The sequence below is a fragment of the Schistocerca nitens genome, chromosome 7, assembly GCF_023898315.1.
Source record: "Schistocerca nitens isolate TAMUIC-IGC-003100 chromosome 7, iqSchNite1.1, whole genome shotgun sequence".
NCBI lineage: Eukaryota > Metazoa > Arthropoda > Insecta > Orthoptera > Acrididae > Schistocerca > Schistocerca nitens.
The window spans coordinates 220,063,276-220,078,788 of NC_064620.1; the positions used below are offsets into that span (position 1 = coordinate 220,063,276).

General features: G+C 40.0%; 1 protein-coding gene across 1 annotated transcript in view; it reads left to right on the forward strand.

Annotated features, from left to right (window-relative positions):
- Positions 1–14,729, forward strand: part of LOC126195396 (transforming growth factor-beta-induced protein ig-h3-like) — a 119,746-nt gene extending 105,017 nt beyond the window's left edge. The window contains exons 12-15 of the mRNA XM_049933991.1: positions 369–554; positions 7,103–7,259; positions 7,350–7,528; positions 14,170–14,729. Coding sequence (XP_049789948.1) covers positions 369–554; positions 7,103–7,259; positions 7,350–7,528; positions 14,170–14,259 — 612 coding nt within the window. The 3' untranslated portion in view covers positions 14,260–14,729. The remainder of the gene's footprint in view (positions 1–368; positions 555–7,102; positions 7,260–7,349; positions 7,529–14,169) is intronic.
- Positions 14,730–15,513: the final 784 nt, after the last annotated feature.

A 15,513-nucleotide genomic window follows, 5' to 3' on the forward strand; every position in this document is an offset into this window, starting at 1 on the left:
TTTTATGGACATTAAAATGTGCTGACTAGTGATAGAATGGTACACAGAATACTTTGTGTAAGAAGAAATGTTAATCCCCTTCCTACTGACTGGATGAATGCTGGGAGAATGAATGTATGTCTTATTAAATCAAAAGACATTTAAGGTGTAGCAAATTAAGTAGAAAGAAGAGGCACAGAAAGGAGGGAGGGAGAGGGATGGGTGGTGGACTGACAACTATGTATTTTAATGCATCAATTACATAAGAAGAGTGGAGTAGTGAAAAGTCACCCATAAAGGTTTAAGCTCTTCACTGACAAATGTCCACATGTCTCTACTAAAAAATCAGTTTAGAAATCATTGTTGTCTGATAACAAAACATATTTCAGATGCCACATTTCACATTGCTGGGGAAGCGAGCCACAGTTCAATGTGCACGCATAACAAACCTTGATGAACATGCTTGTGGAGGACTGATTCACCAGGTGGACCGTCTTCTGGTACCACCTGCAGGTGATGCAGTACAGCTTCTTGAAGCTAGTGGAAATTTCAGCACATTTTTGAGACTACTGCAGGTATGTTTAGTAAATATTAAATTTATGATAACTTACAGTATATGAAGATGTTTTTATTTTTTGTAGTAGTGTGGTTATGCTGGTTGTGCCAGCTGAGGATGAACTGGAAACCTAAACTAAATTACTTAACAGTTGCTAGGAAATGAAGATGTCTCCACTTCTTTTTACTATGTTGCAACAATGTATCTGTATCAAGTTAGGTGTAGCAGGCACTAAGCAAGTAGTCTGTCCCGAAGTTTTTGTCAGATGTAGTCTACTACATCTACATCTACATTTATACTCCGCAAGCCACCCACCGGTGTGTGGCGGAGGGCACCTTACACGCCACTGTCATTACCTCCCTCTTCTGTTCCAGTTGCATATGGTTCGCGGGAAGAACGACTGTCTGAAAGCCTCCGTGCGCGCTTGAATCTCTCTAATTTTACATTCGCGATCTCCTCGGGAGGTATAAGTAGGGGGAAGCAATATATTCGATACCTCATCCAGAAACGCACCCTCTCGAAACCTGGCGAGCAAGCTACACCGCGATGCAGAGCGCCTCTCTTGCAGAGTCTGCCACTTGAGTTTGCTAAACATCTCCGTAACGCTATCACGGTTACCAAATAACCCTGTGACGAAACACGCCGCTCTTCTTTGGATCTTCTCTATCTCCTCCGTCGACCCGATCTGGTACGGATCCCACACTGTTGAGCAATACTCAAGTATAGGTCGAACGAGTGTTTTGTAAGCCACCTCCTTTGTTGATGGACTACATTTTCTAAGGACTCTCCGAATGAATCTCAACCTGGTACCCGCCTTACCAACAATTAATTTTATATGATCATTCCACTGCAAATCGTTCCGCACGCATACTCCCAGATATTTTACAGAAGTAACTGCTACCAGTGTTTGTTCCGCTACCATATAATCATACAATAAAGGATCCTTCTTTCTATGTATTCGCAATACATTACATTTGTCTATGTTAAGGGTCAGTTGCCACTCCCTGCACCAAGTGCCTATCCGCTGCAGATCTTCCTGCATTTCGCTACAATTTTCTAATGCTGCAACTTCTCTGTATACTACAGCATCATCCGCGAAAAGCCGCATGGAACTTCCGACACTATCTACTAGGTCATTTATATATATTGTGAAAAGCAATGGTCCCATAACACTCCCTTGTGGCGACAGTGCGGAACTGTATCGAACGCCTTCCGGAAGTCAAGGAAAACAGCATCTACCTGGGAGCGTGTATCTAATATTTTCTGGGTCTCATGAACAAATAAAGCGAGTTGGGTCTCACACGATCGCTGTTTCAGTAATCCATGTTGATTCTGACAGAGTAGATTCTGGGTTTCCAAAAATGACATGATACTCGAGCAAAAAACATGTTCTAAAATTCTACAACAGATCGACGTCAGAGATATAGGTATATAGTTTTGCGCATCTGCTCAATGACCCTTCTTGAAGACTGGGACTACCTGTGCTCTTTTCCAATCATTTGGAGCCTTCCGTTCCTCTAGAGACTTGCGGTACACGGCTGTCAGAAGGGGGGCAAGTTCTTTCGCATACTCTGTGTAGAAACAAATTGGTATCCTGTCAGGTCCAGTGGACTTTCCTCTGTTGAGTGATTCCAGTTGCTTTTATATTCCTTGGACACTTATTTCGATGTCAGCCATTTTTTCATTTGTGTGAGGATTTAGAGAAGGAACTGCAGTGCGGTCTTCCTCTGTGAAACAGCTTTGGAAAAAGGTGTTTAGTATTTCAGCTTTACACGTGTCATCCTCTGTTTCAATGCCGTCATCATCCCGGAGTGTCTGGATATGCCGTTTCGAGCCACTTACTGATTTAACGTAAGACCAGAACTTCCTAGGATTTTCTGTCAAGTCGGTACATAGAATTTTACTTTCGAATTCACTGAACACTTCACGCATAGCCCTCCTTACGCTAACTTTGACATCGTTTAGGTTCTGTTTGTCTGAGAGGTTTTCGCTGCGTTTAAACTTGGAGTGAAGCTCTCTTTGCTTTCGCAGTAGCTTCCTAACTTTGTTATTGAACCACGGTGGGTTTTTCCCGTCCCTCACAGTTTTACTCGGCACGTACCTGTCTAAAATGCATTTTACAATTTCCTTAAACTTTTTCCATAAACACTCAACATTGTCAGTGTCGGAACAGAAATTTTCATTTTGATCTGTTGGGTAGTCTGAAATCTGCCGTCTATTATTCTTGCTAAACAGATAAACCTTCCTCCCTTTTTTTATATTCCTATTAACTTCCATATTCAGGGATGCTGCAACGGCCTTATGATCACTGATTCCCTGTTCTGCACTTACAGAGTCGAAAAGTTCGGGTCTGTTTGTTATCAGTAGGTCCAAGATGTTATCTCCACGAGTCGGTTCTCTATTTAATTGCTCGAGGTAATTTTCGGATAGTGCACTCAGTATAATGTCACACATCTAAGTGTCCCAGTCTATATCTGGTAAATTGAAATCTCCACCTAAGACTATAATATGCTGAGAAAATGTATGTGCAATGTATTCCAAATTTTCTTTCAGTTGTTCTGCAACTAATGCTGCTGAGTCGGGAGGTCAGTAAAAGGAGCCAATTATTAACCTAGCTCGGTTGTTGAGTGTAACCTCCACCCATAATATTTCACAGGAACTATCCACTTCTACTACACTACAGGATAAACTACTACTAACAGCGACAAACACGCCACCACCAGTTGCATGAAATCTATCCTTTCTAAACACCATCTGTGCCTTTGTAAAAATTTCGGCTGAATTTATCTCTGGCTTCAGCCAGCTTTCTGTACCTATAACGATTTCAGCTTCGGTGCTTTCTATCAGCGCTTGAAGTTGTGGTACTTTACCAATACAGCTTTGACAGTTTACAATTACAATACCGATTGCTGCTTGGTCCCCGCATGTCCTGACTTTGCCCCGCACCCTTTGAGGCTGTTGCCCTTTCTGTACTTGCCCGAGGCCATCTAACCTAAAAAACTGCCCAGTCGATGCCACACAACCCCTGCTACCCGTGTAGCCACTTGCTGCGTGTAGTGGACTCCTGACCTATCCAGCGGAACCCAAAACCCGACCACCCTGTGGCGCAAGTCGAGGAATCTGCATCCCACATGGTTGCAGAACCGTCTCAGCCTCTGATTCAGACCCTCCACTCGGCTCTGTACCAAAGGTCCGCAGTCAGTCCTGTCGACGATGCTGCAGATGGTGAGCTCTGCTTTCATCCCGTTAGCGAGACTGGCGGTCTTCACCAAATCAGATAGCCGCCGGAAGCCAGAGAGGATTTCCTCGGATCCATAGCGACACACATCATTGGTGCCGACATGAGCGATCACCTGCAGATGGGTGCACCCTGTACCCTTCATGGCATCCGGAAGGACCCTTTCCACATCTGGAATGACTCCCCCCGGTATGCACACGGAGTGCACATTGGTTTTCTTCCCCCCTCTTGCTGCCATTTCCCTAAGGGGCCCCATTAAGCGCCTGACGTTGGAGCTCCCAACTACCAGTACGCAATGCTCTGCGACTGCCCGGATCTTGCAGACTGAGGGGCAGCCTCTGGAACAGGACAAGCAGCCATCTCCGGCCGAACATCAGTATCAGCTGGAGACAGAGCCTGAAACCCGTACGTCAGACAAACTGGAGAGGCCTTCCGTTCAGCCCTCCTGAATGTCTTTCGCCCCCTGCCACACCTTGAGATGACCTCCCACTCTACCACAGGTGAGGGATCAGCCTCAATGTGGGCAGTATCCCGGGCAGCCACAGTCGTAGTCCGATCGGGGGATGCGTGGGACGAGCTGGCCATCCCCGACAAACCCCCATCCGGACCCCCACAGTGATGCCCATTGGCAACAGCCTCAAGCTGTGTGACCTAAGCCAACACTGCCTGAAGCTGGGAGTGAAGGGATGCCAACTCAGCCTGCATCCGAATACAGCAGTTGCAGTCCCTATCCATGCTAAAAACTGTTGTGCAAAGAACGTCTGTACTAATCTACAGAGAGCACAAACAAATCGACACAAAATTTAAACGGTTATTAAAATACAAGATTGCCTAGTAAATGCAGTAATGCTGCTACTTGCGCACTGCTGACACACTGCTTGGCGGTGGAAGGAGACTATGCGAATTTACACTATTCAGGTACTAAAATGCGATGCTACAACTCTCAAATACTATAATACGCCCGAAATTTATGAATTTGAACAATGCAAGTACCAAAAACATGCAAAGAACTTAAGAATTAAACTATGTAACAAATGAGTGAGCTAGGAGTATACGACTTTCTGCTGGCAGCTGCTTATCGAACAGCAGCAGGGAGCACACTGACTGTGACCAACCGACACTGGCTGTTCAAAACAAATTCTGGTGCAGGATGGCTGAAATATGAGGTCTGAGTGTTATCAAAGCATTGTCCGTTGACTTAACATAAGAGAAAGTGTCACTGCCATTGTGCATGTGAGAAAAAAGGCAAAAGGCATCATCTTACCACTAAAGAAGGGTGCTGTCCCATATTAATTGCTGCGCATGGGCTTCCCTAAAGTTGCAGAAGATGCTCAGCAGGCTAAGAAGATATGACATTTGGTGGACAGGGTCACATCTGCTACTTGTATGCAAATTGCTTCATATATTGATAATGCTTCAGATATTCACATTTTTTCCAAAACAGATATCCACATTTTTTTTTTTCAAAACTGTTTCCCATCTGGACATAGGTAGAGCATATTTTTGAAAGCCTGTGCAGAGTCATATTGAATGTTATAAATGGGACCCATGGTATAGAGCTGGGGCAGTCTATATCAGAATTAGTAAAATGCAAATGCCCATATGGTGTGTGATTCAGTGTATATAACATGTCATACATATTTTTACCCTTCCTGTTCTATCTCTCAAAGGAAGATTATCTATGTTCCGTCTCCAGCATTATTTAAATTCAATTTTTATGTAATTTTTTCGTGTTGTCATTAGCAGAGATTTGTATTGGAGGAATTAGTGCTTCGCTTTATTAGAATCTATGTTCCGTCTCCAGCATTATTTAAATTCAATTTTTATGTAATTTTTTCGTGTTGTCATTAGCAGAGATTTGTATTGGAGGAATTAGTGCTTCGCTTTATTAGAATTTTTTTTAGATTTTTTAGGATAAAGCTCTCCACATCACCGCATGACACCTTTATTGTAGCATCTTCCATTGGAGTGCTAATTTTTGCACTAAATGCTTGCCAACTGATGAAGTCCCATCATATCAGAACACTTTTATATTCATGGCCTCTCATTTACACTAAAGATTGATATGTAAAAGTCTTAAAGAACTGAAAATGACATTTAATTGTAAAAAGTAACAGTCCTGTCACATTTCCTTTATATGTGCCAGGTACTACTTTCCCTTACGACAGTGTTCTCCCATTGAGAGTGATTGGGAACTGCTTGTTAAGAAGTCTTCAGTTTAGTTTTCAGTTTAACTGTGGCAAGTTCCTATATCTATTTTTCCTGCATCCATTTGAAGAGATAAGTAGGATCTTTGAGCAAGCATTTTTCAAGTATGGTGTCATATTCCAGTGATGGATTTTTCTAGGACCAAATTCTTTGTGCTTTTTGACAATTCTGCAGGAAAATTATTGCTTTGAAATTCAGTGAATTTTTCTCTTCTGCAGGTTTGTATTGATTTAGTTTAGCTTTTGTTTGTCAGCAAGGATTGACTTAGTCTTAATCTGACATTATGTATGCTTTAATAATGTTCTAAAATGAATCACAGTTCAGTTAAAAAAAATGATTCTGGGTGATGCCTAGAGTGAGGATGGTGCAATACATGTTAAACACTGCCAAATCCATAGTGGAATATTTTAGCTGTGGTAACCACGGAGGTGACCATGAAGTCACACTGTGGCTGGTTATCATGGTCAGTGATAGTAAATACTAGCTATCATTGCAGCTGTATTGCACATAGTGGTAATGGAAGAATATGCTTCACTTTGTGCTGCAATGGACACTGACTACATGCACAAGGATGACATACTTGCTACCCAAGAATACTTTCTATTGCTGAATACTGGAGAGCAAGGACAAGACTTCATCTGAATGGCTTGTAAATATAGATAATCTGAACCGTACAGAGCAAGAATGGAATGCTGTCAGGGCATGCAGAGGGTGTCAGGGTGCTAGCACTTCACATGATGTAATTTTTCTTGGATTTTGAAGAATTTATTGTATATATATGGAGGCTTACTGATTTTTAACTACATCATAATGAGCACAAGTTGAATACTGTCTTTTGTTGTTTGCATTTGTTATTGAATTAAGCTCTAAATAAATATTTCTATTGTTATTGATAACTGCTGGCTCATTTATGTGCTCTGAGTTAGAAGCAGATGTTAAACAAGTCATATTTTAAATTTTGAGTAGTGTTAGTACTCTGCAAACATTAAAAAAAATTATTTTGGCTTACAAATTTGGTATTTTTTTAAAGTGAAACATTTTGTTTGATTTATAATAATAGCAACTGAAATGTGTATTTCTTGTATATTGATAGCTAATTTAAGTATATCCCCATATTACAGGAAACTGGCCTGATATCTGAACTGAAAGAAAACAGTCCATTTACTCTCCTAGCACCATCAGATGAGGTTTTTGCTCGCATTCCAGAGCCACAGATGGACACACTCACATCAGACAAGGAGCTGCTAACTCATGTTCTACGCAAGCACATTTTACCAGGTATGTAGACCCTTTTTGGGCAATTTTTGAGTGGCTGTCTCTGGGATGAATGGAAGTCAATGTGTGGTTAATTCCTTTTTTATTCCTCAGAGGTGCTTTGCTGCTCTGGAGTAAGTGTAGCTACGTGGCCCTTCTCCAGTCGAGCAGAATCACTTGGTGGGCCTCTTCCCCTCCGCCGAGACTATGAGGGTCGCATTCATATGGGAGGAGCTGCCATTACCAGTTGTGATCATGTGTCCAATGATGGTGTGGTTCACTTTGTCAACAAGGTATGTATGTTTTGTTGTTTACAACCATTTTATGAAGGCTGATTATAATTTTACAGTCATGGGGAATACATAAAGGTAATCACTGGTAAGTATATTGAAAGTATTGTTGTTATTTAATGGTCTGTTCTATTCACTGATGGTTGTGGGAAAGAAGATTCTGATTTGAACCATCTGGCTGATAGCATTGCCTACCTTTCTCTTAGCAAATGACTGTCACATTAAGCTAAAACTTAGTATGAGAAAGTTTGAAAGTTATTTTGATCCATTCTAGAAACCATTTTGTGTCACTAGCTTGCTACGTATTGTAGCCACTATTTTACACTCAGTATTTGCTAACAGATAACCTAAAAGAATGATAGGTCACACTGTTGTGTTCCTCGACTGGGGCCACAAAATTTGTCAGTCTGCAAACCAAACAATAATAGTTCTAGCCAAAATAATAATCTGAGCCACAAATAAATTACTCTGAGGTCATTCCAGAATAGAAGAATAAGTTCAAAGTATGACTTACCTGGATAGCATGTGTTTCGTAATCAAACTTCCATATAGGTAGGAGTTGATGGAAACCACAAGTTCAATGATCATTGCACTAAACACACAGTAAACAGCTGTCATTGCAGAACCCACATCTACAGGCAAGTCGAAGAACAGTAGTTGAGGAAGCGACTGGCAGTAGGCATCTTACATTTGCCTGCTGTTTGATTAGCCTGCGATATTGGCTGTTTCTGCTTGAGTTGCCCTCACCGTGCAGGGAGTCATTCCAATCCCGGGAGTGGAGAGACTTACCTTAGAGGGAAAAAAGGACAGGTATACACTCGTTCACACACACATATCCATCCGCGCGCGCGCACACACACACACACACACACACACACACACACACACACACACATATGTGCGGATGGATATGTGTGTGTGTGTGTGTGTGTGTGTGTGTGTGCGAGTGTATACCTGTCCTTTTTCCCCCCTAAGGTAAGTCTTTCCACTCCCAGGATTGGAATGACTCCTTACCCTCTCCCTTAAAACCCACATCCTTTCATCTTTCCCTCTTTCCTGATGAAGCAACCTTGGGTTGCGAAAGCTTGAAATTTGTGTATGTGTATTTTTTATTGTTTTTATTGTCTCTATCAACATACCAACGCTTTCGTTTGGTAAGTTACAGCTTCTTTGTTTTTAGATATATTACACATACTGATACATTTGTATCATCCATTTGCATGTTCAGCAAAGTTACTAAATCCCTCTCATCATGAACAAGGATGTAGAGCCAGTATCTGTCTGGTTAGCGTGTGGCAGGATGGTCGTGAGCTAGATAATGTCCTGATGGGAGGCTCTGGGAAGATGTCTGGGACCAAAAGCTATGCTGGTACTGAATCTAGAGTTTCTTGTTTAAACCTGGAGATTTTTGGAAGCAGAGGCACTCTTTTGAGACATGGTATGGTAGGTGATTTAACTGTTGGTGAAGCCAGATTGACGTCAAAGGGTGTGTCCCACAGTTCATGGGAAAGAAGGACCAGGTGGCAGTCTTTTGGGACCTGGTTATACAGAGACTGCAATGTGACTGTGTTGGTAGTATTGCTGGACTCCCTGATCAGGGAGGCCATTGACCTGGGTGCTGCTGCCACAGTTGGTGGCAGTGTCGGTGCTATATCCGACATGTTATAGCCACCAACACCAGCTAGTGCACCTGGTGTTCCATGGCAGACCCTGGATCCACCCCAAATGTACGTGTTTACCCCAGAACCCCCACATGCAATTGTGTTGCTTCATAAATTGAGTTGGTCACAGGAGTTTCAGACATCCTGTGAGGATGCCCATAAAGGAGCACCTCTGGGCTTCAACCATTGATAGGTGCAGACCTCTAAGAAGACAGGGTAGAACTTAGCACAGAAGTTGATTTTATCTTCTGAAAAGCGTGATTACTCTTCAGACTGTTGAAAAGAAAATTGCATTTTATGGAAAGGATTTAGTGGGTCTGCTACAGAGGTTGTTTAGGGAATAAATTTCGCATAGTGATTCACTTTTCTGAGGAATACGTGGAGGCTGTTGATCAATTTGGGTACAGACATATTTTGAATAACCTCTGCATCTTCTGTGGTGGGCTGAAGTGCTCTTCATTGAGAATATACCCTAACTGAGTAACCACTGACTGAAAGAAGGTGCATAAATTACCCACAAGTCCTTTGTGTGTAAGGACCACAAAAACTAGGTGGTGATTGCCCAAAACTTCAGCTGTTGTACAACCAGTGACTAGAATAGTGTCAAGGGACTTTACACAATGTGAGAATTCATGCAGTTGTCTGCTTAATAAAACTTTGTAATATGGCGGGGGCACTAGCCATTTCAAAGTGGTACCTATTAAAGGAATGCTTTCAGACTGGCACTTTCAAACTATTGTTCTATGTGTGTGTTCATCAATATGTAACTGATCAGTTTTGGAAAGCAGTTTACCTCCTGAAAGTTTTGAAAAAAGTTTGTCTGAATGAGTCAAGGGTTTGCTTTAAGATTTTATGACCAAAGAGAGCCCCCCAGAATTTCTGACTACCACTAATAATGACTCCCATTGACTAGAGGAAACGAGAGACAAAATCTGTTGTTCCAGTTAACCTAGCTCCATTTTAATCTCATCCGCAATGGCCAATGGAATAGTGAGGCTTTGCTAAATGTAGGGCATGCTGTTGGCTTTTAAGACAATATGGGCCTGAAAATCAGAGCTGTTGGCTTTTGAGACAATATGGGCCTGAAAATCAACTTGCTTACTCCAAAGCAGGTTCAAACAATGGTGCGAATTCTGTACAAAGTATCTATGGTAGCGCAGGATACAGATGAGCTTTTGAGGGAATGCACTGTATGATGTAATGAAAATCCAAAAGCGGAATATGAAGGGCAAAATATTTTTGACTGATGGATTCTGCCACAACAAAAATTGACAATGTCTGGGGACAACTGATTATAAATGCCCATGAGTTTCTATAAGCATCCACGAGTTTCACACATGATAGATGCGGCACTTCATGGTGGCTGCACACCCATTATGTTAACTGCACTTACTGAGAGAGGGTGTACCCAGCCTAAGGTATGCAGATTGGCTTATAACTGAAATTGGTGTGCCAGTATCAAAAATAAGTCACTGAAATGTTAATTTGTATCAGATGAGGCCACTGCCTGGTGTCTGCTGTGCTACAACAGTTCCACAGCGTAATCTTTGTGAAGACACTTATGACACTTATCTTCATAATGTGGACATTCCCATTTAGTATGCAAAGAAAAACAGCCCAGGCTATTCAGTAGCAAAGCGTGTCATTGTGAGCAATGTCCAGTATATGCACTACATCATGAATTAAGCTTTCCACATATACTATACCACACTCACATGTTAATTTATATTTTCAACTCAACTCTTGCAATTTCACAGTTCAATCTGAGTAACTTACAGCTTCTGACTTGCAATGTAGTAAGATTTATAGATTTACTGCTACCACATGCAATTATTTTGAAAAAAAAAAAAAACACACATAAAATAGAAAGAAAATGCCAGATGATGGTACAAAGAGGCTAACTCTTGAACCTACTGAGGATTTGTAGACAGAAAAAAGACCTGGTAATCTGGACATTTCACCTCACTTGCCTAAAGATGTTGCATGGGGCATTACTGATATATTTGCAAGTCTTTTTGAGTCTCATTAAATGGCTGAAGAGCTGGGATAGCTGATAGCAACTGTGACTACTGCAATGACGAATCAGTTAAGTGCATGATCAAGTTCTATTGATGTTGCTGCTGTTCCTGTTCCTCTGAATGAGTTAAGAGCTCAATCAAGTTCTGTTGCTGCTATTGTGTGTTGTAACTGCTGTTGCTGCCAAAGGTCAGTAAATCTGGCATCCATGGTAGATCTTGGTGAACCAAAACTGCGACTGCCTTCTTGTGAGGGTTGGGACCCTCACTTCAGGTCACGATGTTTTTGAACATAAGTAACTTGTGTGACAACGATGGAAATTATCAATTAGTCATGAATCAAACAAAAATAGTTCATTGCGAAATATTCATCTGAGCATCAAAGAAACTAAACGGTCTACAGAAGAGAGTGCCAACTGCCAATAGCATATTTAAAGTTATTGTGTGTTAGGAGTTAGATTAAATGGAAAGACAAGAACAGAGATGCAATAAGATGAAGCAATTTGTATAGCAGACAGAGATTTTTATTGGTGCCCAGGGAACTACTTGTCACCAGTATGTAGTGCATCTAAAATACAACAGACAACACAATCACTAAACTGAGGGTCAGCACGTTGACATGTATTTCATATTCTGTATGGGCAAGAGGTGGTGGAAAGTACAAGTATAGTATTCATATCACAAAAACACAGGAAACTGTCCAGATGTGTCAGATAACAGCAACTGAGGAAGGGACCACCACCGCGTAGTCTTACATTTGCTTGCTGTCGAAGCTCATGTGACTGGCCTGCGATAATGGCTTTGTTTTGTTGCACACACCTTCAATGAATGTGTGCACATATTAGGACTGTTCAAAAAATTCCAGAACTTAGTCCACAAAATTCTTCTATGTTTACCTTTTACTTAATGTGCATGGCCTCCTTCGAGATACTCTCCTCCAAAATAGATACACTGCTTCCAATGCCTTTTCCACTTCCAGAATCAGTCTTGGTATGCCTCTTGTTGGATTTGTGAAGCGCCGTCTGTGAATTTTCTTTTATCACATCTATTGTTGCAAATCTTTGTCCTTTCAATGGGGTTTCCATCCTTGGAAATAAAAAAAGGACCACAGGGGCCAGGTATGGAGTGATTTCATTTTTTGTGCAATGGTCATGCAGCAACAGGGATGATTGTGTGGGTGTATTATAGTGATGCAAGAGGCATGAATTGTCTCATCACATTTCAGGCAATTTCCTTCTCACTTTTTCTCACAGGTGTTGCAACACGCCCCAAGAGTACCATTGATTAACAGTTTTTGACTGTGGCACAAATTCATTATGAACGAATCCTTCAAAGTCAAAGAAAACTATCAGCATGGCTTTGACATTTGACCTGACTTGTCAAGCTTTTTTTAGTCTTGGAGAACGTTTCTCAATCCATTGTGAAGAACCATAGATCCACATCTCATCATCAGTTATGGTTTTGCTTAAGGAACATCTCATTCTCATTTGCATGATGCAAAAGCTCTTCAGAATTACAAGCCTTTGTCACTGTCTTTTTTTTCTCATAAAGTGGGGTACACACTGAAGCAGACATCAATATTCATTGCCACTGAAGGAAAGTGCATTGTGTTTTAGAAACTGTTAGAAACATATATTAAATACATTACAGTAGGAGCACTAAGAATGCTACACATTGAGTATGTTTGATAGATTATTGAGAAAGTGCAAAGTAAGCAGGATTTGAGATTGGAGAACACTAAAATATGGCTTAGATCTGTGATAAGAATTATAGATGGAATTTGAAAATGATATAATTTATCATTGTATCAACAATGTTTTCTATTCCATGTCAGGCTTGGTAGTCTTATGATGAAAATGTATTCCTTGAAACCAAAAGATCGTGGGATTGAATCCCAGTTGGATGATAGAATATTTCAGTCTGCTTTTAATGTAGCCATCATCTCAATGCTGTGAAGAGTTAATAGGATTCAACATTAAACTGTAGATACTATTTCCCCGGTAGGATTACTGAGACAGGTTAGAGACACAACTCACCAAAGTCAATTCTGACTGGAAGACTTGGATCAGCCTGTTTAAGCATATTATTATTATTATTATTAACATCATCCCTTTGATGGGCAAACTCAGTGCCATGTGCTAGCTTCAATTCCTTGTTTATTGCTCATTTGTTCCATTCCTTCCTGTCTCGTGGCTTTTCAGACCAGTTTCTTTTTCACTCTTCTACCCTGGAGTGTGTATATGTTCTTGAAGTGGATGTAAATGTCCAAAAAATACCAGTCTCCATTTCTGATTACTTTTGATTATGTTTTCTGTGTTTCGATAAATGGTGTCATAAAATACATAATTTCCAACCTTACCTAGTTTTTTGTGTGCATAATGTTTTCTGCATGATTTGCCTTTCTTGTATTTCTAATTTACCTAAATTTTAGTTTAATGCTAGACATTTTGGTTGAACTACTGTATTATAAAGCCTTATTTTTGCATTTTTAGACTTTTAGAACAAAAAGTTTTTGGTTATGCTATATGCCTTCCCACTCTATGTAGCCTTTCGTCTGTAGCAGGTTTTTCCAAACCATTTTCTTGGATAATTTCCCAAATATATTTAAATTTTTAAACATTTTCAATTTGGCTAATGTCTGTTTTCAGAAATTTTGTTGTATTTTTAAAAGTTTTCTGTGCAGAAATTCTTAAGCTGGCCCTGCTTGCTATTTATTCTAAAAGATTACTTTGTGTTACAGCAGATGTAACATTTTTCAGAAAGTATAGCAAAGTCATCTACAAATGTGAAACAATTTATTCCATTTTTTCCCCTCTTCCCAATTTTATTGGTGATATCTTACTTTTCATTCAGTTTTTCATTCCATATTCTCACTATTTTTGTGTAACAGATTATTATTATTATTTTCCATTATAAAAACAACTATGCCACTTTATTATGTTAAAGTTTTCATGACTGTTTGTTGCAGGTGATGATGCCATCAAACCCCAAATATAGGAGAGTTATTGGCCACCGATCCAGGAATCCTAATGTAGAAGTATTCCTTTATGGTCTCTAGTTTCATTTGCAGAAGCTACAACTGTATTTACAATGCTTATGTTTGTCACTTTTTATTTTCCTAGTTCGAAGATGAAAAAGAAGAGGACAAAATCTTTGTAATAGTGTGTTAAGTTATAAGAAATGTACTGACATATCAGAGCAGTATTGTACTGCAAAAGTCACATTGTGACTAAAGACTGGATACAATTTTTTGTTTGTTTTCATTGTTTGTAATCATCTCAGATCCAGAGTAGTTTCTGATACATGATTACCATATTTTTAGAAGCTGTATTAGTGACAATGGCACACTAATTTGTATTAGGCTTTCTTTCAAAAGCAAAAACAAAGCCTTTACTCAAAAATATCATTCCTGTTGGTTGTTTTATGAAGCTACGATCTTCAGCAATTATTTATTCTTGAATGCACATGTTCATTATTTACAACACATTTTGTACTGAAATTTGTGAAAATAAAGTTAATTAAAAATGATTTTGTAGTCCACTCATTTAATGCCTGAAATAAGAAGAAATGAAATATGAGATTGTTGGTCTTTCACTAGAAGCTTTGAATGATCGTGAACTTGAAAAAGTCAGTGAACTGAAAATGAATAGCGTTTTTTCAAATAATGTCAACAACAAACACAGATCATCAGGGAAAAAGAATAATGTACTATTACTAACAGACAGTCATGGCAGGAATCTATCCAGCATGCTCCGTGAGAAAAATCGCGACATAGCAGTGACTAGTGTAGTGAAACCGGGAGCGGGATGTAAAAATGTTGTAGACATTAACTCTCAGACGAAATTAATGCAAGAAAATGACTTTATCGTCTGTATAATGGGTTCAAACGACGTGGCAAAAAATGAAGCAGAGGTTTGCGTGAAAACGCTAATTTTTTACAAACTAATAAGTGCAGAAACACAGTAGTTGCCACACTTCCTCATAGGCATGATCTGATTTATAGTTCGTGTGTAAACAAAGAAATTCGGAAAACAAACATTAAAATAAGGAAACTGTGTTCTCAATACGCTAAGTGCGATGTACTGGATATAAGCAAGCTGCATCGAAATCTGCACACGAAGCATGGAATGCATTTGAACTATGAAGGGAAAAGATTTGTTTGTGATCGTGTTAGTGAAATAATTAAAGAAAGACTTGTAAGGGATAGAACAATTTATCAGCTTCCTGAACATCCTTCCAACAGCGAGGTAAACAAAATAAACAAGAAAGAAGAACGAAAATACAACACTGCTGACGTTCCTAATTTAAACTA